This window comes from Charadrius vociferus, unplaced genomic scaffold (genome assembly GCF_000708025.1).
Source record: "Charadrius vociferus isolate BGI_N301 unplaced genomic scaffold, ASM70802v2 scaffold104, whole genome shotgun sequence".
In the NCBI taxonomy this organism is placed as follows: Eukaryota; Metazoa; Chordata; class Aves; order Charadriiformes; family Charadriidae; genus Charadrius; species Charadrius vociferus.
Genome location: NW_009648255.1, coordinates 124303 through 140818, shown reverse-complemented (window position 1 = coordinate 140818; position 16516 = coordinate 124303). Strand labels below are relative to the sequence as shown.

At 42.2% G+C, this 16516-nt stretch overlaps 2 protein-coding genes across 2 annotated transcripts; both read left to right on the top strand.

Moving 5' to 3' along the window:
* The first annotated feature begins 915 nt into the window (after positions 1 to 915).
* On the top strand, positions 916 to 5742 carry TM4SF1 (transmembrane 4 L six family member 1). Its single transcript, XM_009884466.1, has 5 exons — positions 916 to 1145; positions 2910 to 2999; positions 3086 to 3234; positions 4627 to 4807; positions 5728 to 5742. The coding sequence occupies exons 1-5, from the start codon at positions 969 to 971 to the stop codon at positions 5740 to 5742; spliced, it is 612 nt and encodes a 203-aa protein (XP_009882768.1). The 5' UTR covers positions 916 to 968.
* A 4208-nt stretch (positions 5743 to 9950) lies between these two features.
* On the top strand, positions 9951 to 16012 carry TM4SF18 (transmembrane 4 L six family member 18). Its single transcript, XM_009884465.1, has 5 exons — positions 9951 to 10127; positions 11696 to 11785; positions 12414 to 12556; positions 14092 to 14272; positions 15902 to 16012. The coding sequence occupies exons 1-5, from the start codon at positions 9951 to 9953 to the stop codon at positions 16010 to 16012; spliced, it is 702 nt and encodes a 233-aa protein (XP_009882767.1).
* The last annotated feature ends 504 nt before the right edge of the window (positions 16013 to 16516 follow it).

Below are 16516 nucleotides of genomic sequence, written 5' to 3'. Positions count from 1 at the left end.
GCTCATGCCTCTGTGTTGAGCTCTATGTATGTGAAGAAGGAAGATTTTTGGCTATTTTAGCAAAATTTGCATGAGGGAAAAGAGAAAAGGGTAGATCTTAATTTTCCCAGGTCACTTTGTAACGCCATTTACTATGCAAATTAATGTTACTGGTACATGTAACACAAATACATTTCTGTCTGCAGTTTCTCTTTTTCATGTTTCTATACATGAAATTTCAGTGTGAGGACTGTATTTTATAATCCTCTTTTTGAAGCAGTATTTTTCACCAGTGTTTGCTTGGTTTAGCTTTAACAAATGGCTGTTAACCTAAATTCAGCTTGTCTGAATTTGGCAAGAACCAGAACACTCCTTAGAACCTGTCCATTTTATTTGTTTTCCAACCTCCTGATGAGGATTCCTCTTATTCCACCAACAGAATAGCAAAGCAAGAGGTTGCTCTACATACTCCTCATTGCTGTAGACCTTATTCTATTTATACCTCAAACTCTGACTCAGTACTGTTGAAGGCAGCTGAGTCTTTCCTCGGCTTCAGGTCGTTGTGAATCAGTCTATAAACCTAAAAGTCAAACCTGCTCCCAACAAAGAAAACAAAACCTTTTTCCTTCAGTTCCTAACAGAACTTGTGTTGTGGTTTAAGCCTGTTATTCATGTCTAATCATGTTCCCTGGTCATCATTCCAAGCATCATATTAGAGTGAAATTACCTAGCATTGAATATTTCCTTGATTGCACTGGATTCAACAACAATTATTGCATTTAAAAAGGGTGGTGGCATTCTGCCGTCCCTGTTCCCTCACTTTGCAGTTGGGAATGGTGGTTATGAAGAGGTGTAAACGTCATCCAGGTAGCTAGGTAACGCTAAGTATTTAAGGAGGTGAGAATAGAGGCAGATCTTCTTTTAGGTGTGGAGAGGTACGAGAGAGGTTGGATCTGACTAGTGAAAGAAGGATTTGTAAAGCTGAGGACATGTGTTTTGGAAGGCGTGCTAGATGTATTGGTTATAAGCTGCTCATCCTCGCCTTGCTCTGCATCGTGGCCAACATTTTACTTTATTTTCCCAATGGTGAAACAAGATTTGCTTCGCAGCATCATCTCAGCAAATACGTGGAATGCCTTCATGGCATTGTAGGTGGAGGCTTTTTGGTAAGTATTGATCTAGTGATTTCTTTCAAGTGTATTGTGAATCTACTTGGTATTACTGGTTTTTTTAGCACTTACATTAATTTATGGATCAAATATCTTGTCAGCAGGCACCTCTGGAGTTTTTTCAAAAGAAATCGGCTATATTACCCCATAGGTATTATTACTTACTATTGGTTATGTTATCTTATCTACAACATTATATCACTTTAGAGCTGAGAAAATCATAGGGTCTAGGTCGCAGAATCCAAATGCAAAACTGCAACCAAGCCTCTCAGCGGATCACGGTCTGTGTAAAGGATTAAACCTTACATTTTTTGTTATATTATTGAACTATTCTCCCTTTAAATATCCCTGGATAACTAGCACTTAGTTACAATTCCTTAATTCTTATTGTCTGAGATGTTGACAGTTATTTCTCTGCCTTAGCTCTTTATTCAGAGGAATCGAGTGGCAGTTATTAAAGCTTTGCATTTGAGTAACAGCAGAGGACGAAGTATTGGGCATGTTCAGTGTAGGACAGTTAATCTAAAGCTATTATTTTCTACCTTTTCAATTTTGTGGGCCACATTGTAGCATATTTAAGTTCTCTGACTCCAGGTTTCCTTTTTCATTTGCTTTTAAAAGTTCTCTTAGAAATAGGGTACGGATCTCAAGGCATCTGCAAATCACAGATTGAAAACTATTGCATGGTAAGGCGCTCCATCTTGTGAGAGGTGCTCACAGCTGTGTTCCAGCCCCACTGGAACCTCGGCTGGGATTTGCAAAGACTGGGCTTTACACACAGGATAATACAAATAAAACTGGTGGAACTGCTCCTGGAACACACTTGTACAGCCTCTTCTCGACCTGCAGCAGTGGGACTCAGCAATAGGTTTGAGTAAGGGCTGACAAGTCCGTGACTGTTCAACTGGGTCATTTTTATTGTAGTGTCTTGTTAAGTAAGTCTGTGCAGTTTGCAGGAACTTTGCCCTTTCTTTATGGTTTTCCAAGGTACTCCTGGCTGTAGAGTCTTTATAAGTATAAACTATTACTAAGTCCTGTTAGTGCTGGTGGGGAGGATACTCTGTTTCATCAGCTCTGCTCCTTGATTTTATGCTAAAAGCTTTGGAGTATGGATGATTTATGTTTCTTACAGATAGCCTCTGCTTTGTTACTTTGCATTTCTGCCACAGGTAACTGGTTGTGAAAACCTAGAAAAAGCTTAGATATCTCTAATGAGATGTTTGCTTGAATTGGGAAAAATATTCCTAGTCTTTCTACTCTAGTCAGACTGGTTTCACGCAGGCAGTGATGACTACTCTTCAGTAACTAATACGTTGGTAGTAATTGTTTTCTTAACAAAGTAATTATGAAAGATTTATCTTGTAGTCTTCATTTGGCAGAAAGTGAATACATTTTTTGCAAAGCATTTTATTTGCAGGATACAGCCTTTAATGTGAGCAAAACCTCTTAAAGTTGAAGTACTTTAAATTGCAGCGATACCACAGCGGGCTGTTTATTGACAGGCTCTTTATGTGCTGAAGTGCTGCGTACACACAAAGTGGAAATAGAAATATGCCGATCCTGGTGTTGGTGCTACTGGTATCAGCAGCGAGATGCCTACTACGTTATATAGGAGTAAAACTGAACAATCTATACAGGCTGCCCCCCACTCCCCTGCCCAGAATATAAATGCAATATAAATGAATGCAATGTGGGGACCGTGTTTTATCTGCCCCGTCCATGCAACAGGGCAGAACAGTGCGGTTTGTTTGCTCTGCCTAGGTGCTCATTCCAGCTGCCGTGCTCATTGGGCTCCACAATGACAACTGCTGTGGGTGCTTTGGCCGTGAGAACTGCGGGAAAAGCTGTGCGGTAAGTGAGCCCTCGCGCTCCAGCCCCAGACGTCCCACAGACAGGCGATGGCTGGGCTGAAAGCTCACGTTGTGTTTCCTGTGCAGATGCTGTCCTCAGTTCTGGCAGCCTTCATCGGGATCCTTGGTTCGGCATACTGCATAATCATTTCAGCACTTGGCTTGTCGCACGGACCATATTGTTTTACTCACCTAGGAAGAAACTGGGTCTATCCTTTCACTGGTTCTTCTGGAGGGTAAGTTGTCTGTGCGTGAGGATGTTACAATTTCCCCCACGTACAGCTGGTCTTTATTCCGGTACCTTTCAGCAATATCAGTAACCATACACCGAGATCCATTCATAAGTTCATGCTTCTCACTCAGAAATAAACAGATGGCATCAATTACCCTAACTGCTATAGTTTAAAATCAAAGGAATCTAAATCCTCTGTCCTACAAAAAGGGATCTGAACATATATATGTATAGGTAATAATATCTATATACCACATACTGTTCATGTCCATGAACACCTCTACACAAAGTATAAAGTTTTAGGACTTTGAGGGGTTTACAAACTATGAATAGAAATTGTTACAAAATTTGTCGTATTTGTGTAAGACTCTGTTTTGTGAGGCTGGCTTCTGAAATTGCTTTGCGTCACTGTAAATTGGCATAATACCTTCATTAGTGACAATGGCATAGAACCTTTGTAAATGAAACTAGAAAAGGTTTATAACAATCTTTGTACAATGCAGGGCGGGGAGGGACAGAATCTCTTAATTATCCCTAATTAGGGTTCTCCAGCAAACCAAGCCTATGTAGCTGAGTTGTCTGCTATTCCCCATGAATCCCCGCAAGTCCTGTAGGTTGGAAGAGGATTTGGTTTGGATCATGACATGCTATTACAGTGTCTGTATGGTTGGCAACCTCGAGGCTGTTTCTAGTAACCATTTATGGCTGATGCCAGACCAGAGACAGTGTGAGTACTAAGAGGCCACACAAAGATCCTTTGCAGCAGAATTTGAATTTTACATTTTTGTTGCATCCCCCACAAGATGGCGGGCACTACTCCTCCCCACCCCACCTATGAATACAGAAGAACTGAGTTCAGTCCCTGCTGAAGGCTCGTCAGTGCTGATGTTCTGAAGATGTGGGTGAGGAGCAGCAGCTGGAACATCACCGTACCCCTCTACATTTGTTCCGTGTTTGGCTCTTCCAGAGCAGGCATGTGAGGGGCCAAAGACAGCAGCGCAAGAGAGGAAGGGACCCATTTGCTTTGGACCAGTAATGTCTGTCTTTAGAACAAGGGCCCAGTCCTGAAAAGCTCTGTGGCTGTTTTCAGAAAGAGCTTCGCTCTCTCAGCTTTCTTGAGCTTGTCTCGCTTTAATCAGTAATAGAAGGTTCTGCCTTATAGGTTAGATTTTATTCCTTTTTAAAAGAAATTAAGACTTAACAAAAGCTTGTGCTTGATAGCTCAACACCTCCTTAAACAGAGCAAACTCTGCATGGAGTAAACCATTGCTTTTTCTTTTCCCACTGAGAGTGATTATCCTCGATGCAGTTACAGACTATACCTGATCTGGTTCTAGTGTATCATAAGCATCCCACTCTGTCACAACGTTAACATGCTTTTAATTGCTGTGTACAGGTACTTGTTTGAGTATAGCAGGTGGTCTGAATGTCAAGAACCTCACAACATCGTGCAGTGGAACGTCACCCTCTTTTCCATCCTCCTTGCCTTGGGAGGAATAGAGTTCATTCTGTGCTTCATACAGATAATCAATGGCATTCTTGGAGGACTATGTGGGTTGTGCTGCGGTCACGAGGAGGTAAGACATTTCTAGAACATAAAACACTGCTGATGCTACTGTGGAGTCTTACTCAGCAGCTATTTTTTAGGTACTCTTAAGCAACAATTCAGTGTACAACTTTTTTTATAGCCCTGTTGTGTCCAGCATTTTTGTGTAGTATTTGACCACGTCCTTTCAGCTGGTCCCTCAGCTGTCACAGTGAAGTTAGTCTGCACAGGAGCTGAAGGCTTTTTCTCCCCTCTGGCACATGTGGTTGTCAGCACTATATAGGTCATATAACTGAAATACAAATCTCCCGGTGGTGGTGGTCTTTGCCATGGCCTAAACCATTCTTGTGTAGTGTGGTGCAGTTTTCTGGTAGGCTGCTTGTTCTAACTATATTGATTTACCCTTGTATTTTGCTCACAGCAGCTGATAGACTGCTGAGAATACACCCTATTTAATGAAAACTGCAGCACCCTGGCTTTGCTTAATAAAAGCAGGATAAGATAAGGAATTAAATTGCACATAGCTAACAAAACCTGGAGACAGATCCAAAGAGTTTTTTGAAGGTGGGTTTTTTTTTGAGTGAGGAAGGAGAATTTCCTCCAAATTTCTTTAGAGTCTTGTTAAACAGTTTGAGCATGTTGTTAAAATCAGTATCGTAGTGGTAGTCTTGGAATTGCAATGGGTTAAGGTATGAACCAGATACGGTTTATATCACACACTTATTATGGTTAATAATGTTTCAGGTTTTAAATTGACATAGCTGAATGTTGGGGCTCTTTCAAAGCTATTCGTCTCTTCTCACTCCTGTCGTCCATGCTGTAACTGCAGTACAAAAGAGCCATGCTATTGTTGTCTAAATGCGGTCAGGTTAATTTTAGCTCCTGTAGTTGGATATAATATTAGCATTCTTCCCCTTAATATTTGTTTCTTTCTTTTTGTTCCCTCCACAGACATATGCTTGCTAGAAACCTGACTATGCATTGATGTCTGCGCATGTGTGTGGTGTATTGAGTATTCTGTGGTTTGTTGTTTTTTTTATATTCCATGCATACTAAAATGCACATTGTTTGTTGTCAAACTGTGCTGTTGCCATCAATTTAACTGACTTGGGACCAGCCTTTGTTGTTGGAGTCATATGCAGGTTTTCCACCAACCTGCCTGTAGCTAGAGGCAAAGCGTATCCTGAATTTCTTTAGTTCATCTCATCTTAGTACAGGCAACTGACTGAACACGTCACTAAAAATGCTTTTTTTTTTTTTTTTTTTCTTTCTACTGACACAACAGCTCTGTAATTTATGCTGCTTTCCGAATAAAGTTGCACTTTCATTCTTATACTGGAATGAAGACAAACCCAATCTAGTCTGGCCTGGATATAAACAAATACTCAGTTGGAACAAAAACAAAGCAGCAGAAAAATGTGGATGGTCGAGGGCAGATAGATGCGCTTCACCTTTTCAGCGTTTTTCTGAACTTCTGTATTTCACAAATAAAGATTTGTATTAAAAATACCCAGCAGGTGTCAGTGAATCCTTCCCTGTCCGTGCTGAAACACCACTTTCCTGGTCTTGGAGTCAAGGATGGTGTGGCATGAGAACACTGACAGAAAGCATTCGGATTATAACATACTTTCCCTCCCCAGCAGGTTCTGTGGGAGTGGGAACTGCTTCACTGTTTGGTTTAGATCACTTACCTCAGCCAGGCAGCTGTGCACCAGCAAGGATGTGACAGTTCAAGGACAGCTCTGTGACAGATACAACGCCGCGTGTGGAGTCCTCCTCCTGGCTCTGGGCTAGCAGGTCGCTGCTGGCGGCCGACCCGAGGGCCGGCAGGAGGCTCCCACGCCGCTGAGCCCCAGCTCTCCCCCGCAGGAGGGCTTTCCTCCCGACTGCTTGGAGTCTTGAGACAGAATGAAACATGGGTCTGCGTCCTGTTTTTTACCTCACTCAGCAGAGCCCCACACGCAGCAGCATTCAGAAAATATAGTGCAGATTCAGGTCAGCAGTGATAGATTGATCTGAAATATTTGACTTCACTGGTAAGCGCTCTGGAGGCACTATTCTGTGCAAGATCCTGTGCAAGAACCTCTGAAGTGTGGCTTGTAGCATATTACAGTGAATGTTTTACCAGGTAAAGTAAATCTGAACGATATGCTGCCAACAGCACTGCTGGCAAGGTCAGTATGCTGCTGGCAATGGCATTTTTCAAGTGAAAAACAAAATGTGGCATGCCATTTATTTCAAAGAAATGAGGCTGACTACCGTAATTGCTCAGTTTTGGAATCTAGCAGTTAATGCTGTCTTGGAAAACAGGCAAGTTAGTTTCTGTTTATCGGAGAAAAAGAATTTCCCACGGGCGTCCATGTGTGCTTAGTACTATTTGTAACTAGGAGGGTGGTCTTTAAGGTAGGTAGAGACTTGGGGTGCACCTCAGGCTATCCTCACAGCAAAGTCTGCCCAGTACAAATATATATCTGAAAAAAAAGAAATTAACTGTGAAAACAAAATTGCACACGCACATCCACAGCCATAGGAGAACGCACAGATGGGAAAAGGTTGATCTTAGAATGATATGTGCTTCTTGTGATACCATTTATTCACATATAAATACATAGAAGTAGTTGAGGGCTGCCTATACCATTTCTGCTTGTTGTGTTTATCCCTGTCTTGCCCTGCTATGGGAGGGAGGAGAATATGCACATGCATATACATACACAAAATTCTTTGCTGCTGTGCACTATGGTGTCTTTGTATGTGAAGAAGCTGTGCTTGAAAAAGGATCTGCAAGTTTAAATTAAGTGTAGAGGGGAGGAAAAGAGGCTCTCGCTGGAATAGGGTATAATTTCCACGCAATTTACAGAATTTTTGCCTCACATAATTGTTACTTGTCTTTCTGCTACACACAACTAATTAAACAACTTAATTTTAGAAATTCCAATGGACAGAACGATTAGGCTAGAGTTTAGAACTAAAACTTTATCTCGCATCCATGTCACACTAACGCATAGCATTACTACTCACTGTTTATGTTGTCATTTAATAAAGGCCAGTTGAACTCCTTTGTTGTCTGATGCATAAGACAGCGTTTGGGGAGTTTTATCAGTTATATTGTGCAGAAATGGTTCATTTAGGTTAAATTTATTTTAGTTGGCAGAGAAGTCACTCATCCAGAGTAAACATGGCTTTTCGGTAATGGGTTTGGCATCAACTCGTGAATATTGACAGCAACAGGAAAGCAGTTCTTGCAACACTTGGTAAGGTATTTGAGAAACTGGTTGCCAGGTTTGCTTAATACTTAGTATAAAATGGTTGTTTCTTGTTCTAGCGGTGTAGCGTGCCAGCAAAAAACACACCTTGATTAGGTATTTGCAGAGTTCAATTTAAATACAAAATAAGTTACCGTGCAGATTGCTGTACTACAAAATGAATGCTGTTCCAGGTGTCATTTTCTAAGTAAGTTTCTTCTAATCAGAACAGATTACTACGGGAGGTAGCAGCAAATCTGATTGTAAACTAAGCTGCTTGCTAGCAATTTTGGCCTTTGCCAAAAAAATATTGCAGCCTGTTAGATGATCTCTGAGTTTTGTAATACAAACTCAGTCCTGGGGATGTGATGTGCCTGCTTTTGGTTCAGCTGTTTTCTCTGATGATGTGAGCTCTGTCTGTGCCCGTGAGCCTGCAAAGGGAGGTTTGACACTGATTTCGGTTAGAGGGAGGCCTGAAAAAAGTGTCTGTAGCGATTAGGGAGTAAAACAGGAAATACGTGAAGATTCTCAGAGTAAGGTCTGTGGACTTCAAAATGAAACCTCCTAGAAAAAGAAGGGGAGAGGGAAACAGGGGAGAGTCACAGCAGAGAATGGGTAGGAAAAACCGTGTAATTGCATGAGTACCACCATGCCCATTTCGTTGGGTGATCTCATTTGAAGCAATAGGAAGGAATTAGTTACACCATGCAGTCTGAACAGCTTTTATAAAATCATGAGAGAGGCCTCGTGTGTGCAGAGCCTAAAACAGCGCATGAGGAAACAGAAGGAAAATATGCCATGACATCATTGCTTCTAAAATCAGCCTTCTCGCTTTTGATACAGCCCCAATTTTTTTGTTCTCTGACTACAACTTTCCTATTGAGTAAACCCTGAGCTTATTCTTGAGTTACTTTTCTGGTGACTCATGGAGGAACGGAAAGGCATCTTGGGCCGAGCTCAGAGCATCCAAACAGCTCCGGCTGGGTGTTACTGGGGTGGGTGGTTCATGGCTTAGGGAATGATGACACATGGAAGCGGAGAAACTGTCCGGCTTTGGCTTTGCACAGTGCAAAACAGCAGGCGTTTCAAAAAACAGCCAGACCTTTTTTCCTGTGCAAGAAGTCACGTGTACGTAGGTCAGATCCGTAGTTGTGCATGCTCAGCTGTAAGCACAGGGCAGAACAGCTGGAGAAATAGCAGGACTTAGGTCACGAAACAGGTCAGCTGCATAATGCTGCAGAAAAGAGTAATTAATTGACGTGTGACAATAAGTCTGCCTGGCAGTTCCTAACCAATGTTATTTGGGCTTCTGTGCTCTCTGCAAAGTGGCTGAGACTCAGCTTGGTGGTTTTGTGGGGCTGCCCTACGTTAGCAGCAAGTGCTGGTTCACCCTTGGGGCTCTGTCTGCTGGCTCTGGCATTAATGATCTGTAGTGTGAGGCAGTGTGAGGCCTTCTGTACAGAGACTGGGCATATTTGTCATTTGACAACACCCTTACCCGTGTAAGGTAGAAAAAAGGTTGCGGTGCAGTAAGGCTGAGCAACCCACCTCATGTCGCAGCACATCAGCACCGCAGCCCTGCTCGCGCTGGTCCAGGCAGTCATGAGGAAATGAGGCTGTGGAAGTTCCTTCCTGAGCCGGACTTCTAGACATATTTCATTTGGAAGATCACAGAGGAGGATCTTTTAAGAAGGGAAACTGCTGCTTAAAGACATAGGCTTAGAAAGGACAATGAGCTTAGGCAGTGATACTCATCTATTGTTCTGCTAACTGTTAAGCACTCTCCGATCTCTGTAATCACTCCTCAGTCACCCAGTTCCTGGGAACAGGAAATGACTGAATCAAACTGAGGAGGTCAAAACACTTTTCATATTTAAAACCTTGTAATCTTTTGTTATTTTAGAAGACCAAAACCTGTAAAGTTCTGGCCAGATGGCTTTGGAGACGTGTGGAAGCTGCTTGAGCTGTCTGCTGATCCCGCTTGCACTTTGGAGTATTGTTGTCAACATCCTATTATACTTCCCTAACGGGAGAGCTCCACATGCTGCCAGCTATCAGCTTCCCAACTACGTGTGGTATTTCGAAGGGATCTGTTTCTCAGGTGTGATGGTAAGTGTTGATTCTATGGCTTTCTAATGAATTGCATTCTACTGCAAATAATACTGGTGCAGCAATGTAATTGTGCTTTTAAAGAGAATATGGATTACTTTGGCAAAGATACCGCAGGCAGAAAAACTCTATCAAACTGAAAAAATAAGTGAATGTAGTGAATGACATGCTATGTATACTATCTAATTTCATGTAAGTGATTTTGCAGGGTTGATTGGTGGTTTTTCTGCTGGCTTTTTGATTATGTGTAATTTATGCTTGTATTATGTAGGCAGGCACAATGTTGATTTAATCCTCTATGAAGTTTGAGTTGAGCTCTTTTACCAAAACAAAATGAAACAAAAACTGAAAAAGCTTCTCATAACTGTTCCAATGTTTTTAAGAGCTGTATGCAATCCAGCGTTCAGAGGACTGGATACAGTTCACAATGCATCGAGTGCCACTGTTGTTGGGCTCAATACAGAAGATTGTCTTGCTGTGATTGGCATAGTAGCATTTTCTCCATTACATTTGTAATATGCGCATCTGCAGTTATAAACGAACACAGAGTTGCCCACTGCTCATGGCAGCCTCAGGGACAGAAAGCAGTTTTGTAATAAAAGTGCATGCACGCAATCAGCACTTAAAAAGGTCTCATCTGCATACGTAATGTGTTTTTATGAAGGTGCTGAAAATGGAGAGTTATTAAAACATGAGACATCCTTTTGAAATCGTGTATTCTTCCTAAAGCAGAAAAAAAAAACCCTAGTCTTTTCCAGTGGAGGGAAAAACTACCAAGCAGAAAATATGAACAGAAAGGCATAGTTGAAAGTTCATTAAAAAGTTAACTGCAACAGTGACATTCATATTTTGAAGCATTTTTAGCCTTAGGATTATTACCAGTTTATTAAAAACATATATATTATCCTGTTACAAACAGGGCAGCAGCATGTGAGAGGATAGTGCTGTGATTCAGAAACATTCTCTTTTCATATTTCCCCTTTCAAACCAGTGCCCCTCTGAGAGGCAGTTTGTGGTTCCAAATCTCACTTATTGAAATGATTCTAATATCAGGTTTAAATAATCCAATAATCTGAGAAAAACAGTATGGATACTTGACAGAGAAAGCAAATGAAAGTCCAGGTGAATTCAATGAAAAGCTTGTACTACCGACTTTTTCTAGCGTAACTGTTGGTAAGGAAGGTGATTCCCTGATCCATGTAACTGGGTCAGTGAGAAGCTGTTGAACAGGTGTGGTTATATCAATAAAATATCCTTCCTGTCATTGGTATTGATTCTTTTACTTGTGAACTTGGTTTCATTCTTTCCCTGGTATAGCTGTGTCTGTGCCAGTAACACTTTGCTGTGGTGGGAGACACTACTCCTTCAAATACAAGAAATGAGTACAGTGTCAGCCTAATACCAACAGTGCAGTTCCACGGTGCACCCTGAGTAGTTGTGCTTTCCTGCTGAGCGGCTTTCAACTCTCAACAGAGCATAACAGATGCAGTCCCTCCCTTCCATGGGCGAAGGAGACTTTGGCTTCATATCTGCCATCACTTCCCTGACCTTATAATGTCCCCTTACAGATCCTTCTGTTGGCTGTAATTCTAATAGCACTGGAGTGTAGCGTGTTCCATCGGTGCTGCCAGAGTGAGAGCTGTAACAAAACCTACAGGGTGAGCCTGTCTTCTATTTTTGTGCGTCTCGTTAGCGTGTTCTGCTCGCCTTCCTGCTCCCGTGTCTCCAGCGCATCCTCCTCCCGCTCTGCGGATGTTTCCACGTCCTTCGCAGAGAAGCTGTAGGCTGGGTGGAGAGGTCACAGAAAGAGTAGCTCCTTCCTTCTGATGCATAAGCAGGATGGACAAAAAATAAACAAAAAATCCTTGTAAAATAACATAAGAACATAGGAGGCTGGAGACTTTCAATTGCTTGTATTATTTAGAAGTTATTTTTTCCAATAACAACTCAATATACACTATCTGGAACTCAAACATGTTTAATGTATGGTTGTGTTCCTCTAGCATTTTTGGGAAACAATTTTGAAAAAATGCAAGTTTTTTTTAAAAATAAATTCCCAAACACTATTTAACTGAGAGTTGGGAAAATGTCTTAAATTCTGTCTTAATCTTTATTTTGTATGTGTATGCTTACTGTTCTTTACCTGGTATTTTTCTTTCTGAATATTGAAGTTTGGGGCAATCAAATGTGAAATCCAACCCCAAAGAAGTATCTAGGCAGGCTGAATGACTGTATTTGCTATGGACTCTGTCCCCACACAGTAACATTTTTCTCTCTTTACTTCAGAGTTTTATTTCAATTGTACTAGCCCTGCTTGGAGTCGCTTTCTCTGGATACAGTTGCATCATTTTTACTTTGGGGTTGATCCAAGGCCCCTTCTGCAATTCCTCAGGTGGATGGGATTATATCTTCAAAGACACTGCTGGAGGGTAAGAAACATCAATGTAATTTTTTCTTCTGGAAGAAACTGTTCAACAAAACAATAGTCAGACAAATTTCCTCAGAGTTTTACACAAAATGGCACAGTCTCTTGAACACAAGAGCTATATTGATGAATGATGTTTTTCAACTTCTTGAATGAGCACCAGAATCCTCAAAGAAAAGTATTTGCCTCCCTGTATGGAAAGATTAGGTGTAAGAATCTTTGTACTGATCAGACCTGGAGGTCCATGTAGCTAAGTGTCCTTCATCTGGTGGTGATCACAATCGTATGTGTAGTGAATAACAAGGTCAGAGTGAGTGTAGGTGGATACTTTCTCTCAGAATATTCTCTCGAATTCCTCAAGTTGTTGGTCCAAAGATTATAGATGGCATTTTTATATTTAATAACTCAGTAGGTTTCTCTTTAACTCCTAAAGCTCAATGAAGTCTGTTTTGATCACTGGTAGTTTTGGCATACAACTACTGCATCTTATAAAACACTGAATTGGGGCAGACAAAGTGTAGTCCGAGTCCCAGTCTCCCAGAGGCATGAAAGGTTTGATTCAGATCTGTAACCCGAGGCTGCTTTCGCAAGATTTTACATTCTCCCTTTAAAAGATCAAAGTTTTATTAGACTTGAATATTTCATGTCATATAATGCCAAGCTGTTCCAGCTGCATTTGAATGCACCAAGGATTACGTTTGTCAGAGGCTCACAAACACGTTCCTTCAGCATCCAACAGGAACAATTCGTAAACCATGGCCTTCCCAGACCTGACTCAGCTTTATTGAAAAACACTGAAGTGCATCCTGCAACCTTTGTGATGTATCACTAGCATTACCATCCCATTTGGAAATACAAGAATGAGAGCTTGAGTTCAATGTGAAGGGCCAGATGCGTGATGCACTCCAGATTTGGCTCAAAGCATTTTGGTTATGAATGTTTAGAAAAAAAGCAACTGACACTGAGCAAGCTAGTCTAACAAAGGTTCTTGCAGTGAACCTCCAGGCTAGAGCACGTCTCACAGTTAAAAGGGCACATGGGTTTTCACTTTATGATCCTCAAGGATGCAAAGCATGGCTCGAGAACAACTGGGAACTGCATGCGGTGACACCTCAGCCCTATGTTTAGGCTGCATGCCCTGGTTAGAACGATGGCCTTGGGGTGTTCCTGCTCTCTGCACAGTACTGATGTCAGCTGGACTTAACCTACAGCTGAAATTAAATCAATAAAAGGAAAATTCCCGTTTTAAGCTGGCCTCCTGCCATTTGAAAAAACGGCAGCAGCTTTCTAACACTTGGGTATCTAACAGGGAAACTAATGAAGCGATGTATTTGAGGAAAATAAGTCTTTTCACTCAGCAGAGTTTGACGAACCCAAGCTGGAGTTATGGTGTAATGAAAGACTGGAGCCTGGCTCCTGAGCTTGAAGCATATAAAGCCAAATATGGTTTTTATATATATTAGAGGTAAAGCAATGTGTATTGAAACTGAATTGCACCCATGACATTTAATTTTCTTCATATTACTGTTTCCCTAATAGGTACCTCACAGATTACTCTACTTGGTCTCGGTGCACCGAACCTGCCAACGTGGTGGAATGGAACATCATTTTACTCTCTGTTCTGATAGCTCTTAGTGGACTGCAGTTGATCATCTGTTTTCTCAAAGTGGCTGCTGAGTTGAAACGGACACTCTGTGGGACCTATTCTGTTTTTGTCCAGGTAACAAAATAGCTGAGGTAAATTCTTCAGCATCCCCAAGTCAGTTTAGCTTCAGCAAATTCTCTCAGTTGAGGGCCTACCCTTTTGGCTTATGCATTCTGTATGCTACTGCATTTTTATTACCAGAGATATGGACCATTAATAAATCTACTGTGTTTGATTCATCCACTAATTCCTGTAGTATACAGGGATTGGTGAGTGCTCACTATGACCTTTAAGGCTGGGATTGAGAGGAATAAAAGATGTCTGGGAATTCAGCACTGGTGCTGAGTACGTTACTCCTATGTCAGCAGAGGTTTCTGAGCACCTTTCTTCTAGCAGTCAATGTAAAGTCATTCTTACCAATGTATGGGTTTCACAGCAAACAGAAAGAAGAAGACACAAGAGGTAATATATAGCAGTCACAATCTAGGCATCAGTTTTTACTGTGTTTTCAGTTGATTGTTTAAACAACAGCTGAGAGGGCTCTGCTTTGGGCAGAATGGTTGGAACCCCGGAGCTGTGGAGTGGTGGGGTTTGGTGTGGCACTCAGTTCCCCCAGCTGTGGACACAGGGTGAAGTTAGACATGTTTGCCCCTCCTTGTCCATCCGCACTGGGACCAAGGAGCCCTCAGGGGTTCTATGGAGCCGACAATCTCAGTGATGGCAGCACCACCTTGGAGAAAGGTTTCTCATTAGGAAAAGAGCAGCCCCCAAAAGCATGCAGACACGTGCATGCACGCACACACACACACATATACACACACGTACACCTGCGCACACAGAGTAGGGTTAGTTGTGTCGAGTGGGTGGGGAGGTTGGGAGGGCAGCATGGGTGGGACGGCAGCGCCTCAGCAGCATGAGGCTTCCTGAGCAACACGGGCGCCCTTTCTCATTAGGAAAAGAGCAGCCCCCAAAAGCATGCAGACACGTGCATGCACGCACACACACACACATATACACACACGTACACCTGCGCACACAGAGTAGGGTTAGTTGTGTCGAGTGGGTGGGGAGGTTGGGAGGGCAGCATGGGTGGGACGGCAGCGCCTCAGCAGCATGAGGCTTCCTGAGCAACACGGGCGCCCGGGGCAGAGGGGCTGCAGGAGTCCTCGGGCGGCACAGCCCCGCTCCCTGGGCAGGCCGAAGCCACGCTGCCTCCACAGCCCTGCCTGCACCGCGCTTCGGTCGGACGCGGGTATCCAACAGGCAAACAACTTCCATATTAACTTGAGTTGAAAAACAGAGGGCAATTCCTTCCTTCCTTTTTCATTTGCAGGCCGGGATTCTCTGAAAATGGCAGGGAAATCTACACTGCTTCTCCCCCACCCCCCAGAAAAGGAAAGAAATGGCTTCTCCAACACTTACGATGGTAGATTTGGGTGCTGCAAAGGCAAACGAAACCTTTGTCTGAAAGCTTTGTCTCTCTAGCCTCTCTATTTTGGATAAAGTTATTTGAACATCTACATTTTTCTAGTTGTTCTCTAACCTGTCTGGTTGTCCCTGATACTGACTGTTTGGTTTTTTACCCTCCAGCTTGTTCTGACAATAGGAAGGTTTGAATACTTGGAACTACTTTTTGTATTGAAATCACCTTTGTGTGAATAAACTGCTGTAAAACTGTTTTTATACTCCCTTGTCTTTGTTCAGAATGTAGGAATATTTGATGTTCAAAAGGGTCTGGATTCAAAGCCCAGGATGTCAGGCTGGGTTGTTTCCTTGAGAATTAGTGCACTGGATGAAGCCATGATTTCTAAATGAATAAATTATAGTTATAGGCAGACCACGATGGTCACGGAAGGCAGCAGCCTATCCTGCTCAGTCTGCCTTGGAAGTTCTTATCTGCACAAAGCAATTACTGAACAAAGCCTATTTAGAAAGGTATCCAGGCCTGATTGAGAGACTAGATACACAGCTCTGAAGTCAGCCATGCTAATTAGTGCACGTTAATAGATGCACTGGGTTTCCTTTTATTTTATACCCAGAGGCAAACTTTTGGGTGTTTTGATCAAGTATTATGTGACTTGAGGGAATATATCAGGGAACCTTGTGAGCACCCAATGCTGGCTTATTAAAACTCTTCTAAGTACCCTGATCCTGCTGCAATGGAAGGCTAATGTTATTGACAATAATAATCAAATGAAAAAGAATAATCTGTTTAAAATTAATAGCTAAAAAGTATTTTTAATTCCTCAAAGTATTATTATTTTACTCCCCGTGGAAATTCAGGGATTCACAATAAAGTGGAGTTATGGCTCATTTGCA

Bases quoted from the DNA above. Each gene is read 5' to 3' on its own strand.
- TM4SF18 (XM_009884465.1), top strand. From the start codon at position 9,951: ATGGCTTTGGAGACGTGTGGAAGCTGCTTGAGCTGTCTGCTGATCCCG. The intron at 10,128-11,695 runs GTAAGTGTTGAT...GTCCCCTTACAG, and splicing joins TCTGTTTCTCAGGTGTGATG to ATCCTTCTGTTGGCTGTAAT. The intron at 11,786-12,413 runs GTGAGCCTGTCT...TCTTTACTTCAG, and splicing joins GCTGTAACAAAACCTACAGG to AGTTTTATTTCAATTGTACT.
- TM4SF1 (XM_009884466.1), top strand. From the start codon at position 969: ATGTGTTTTGGAAGGCGTGCTAGATGTATTGGTTATAAGCTGCTCATC. The intron at 3,000-3,085 runs GTAAGTGAGCCC...TTTCCTGTGCAG, and splicing joins ACTGCGGGAAAAGCTGTGCG to ATGCTGTCCTCAGTTCTGGC. The intron at 3,235-4,626 runs GTAAGTTGTCTG...TGCTGTGTACAG, and splicing joins TTCACTGGTTCTTCTGGAGG to GTACTTGTTTGAGTATAGCA.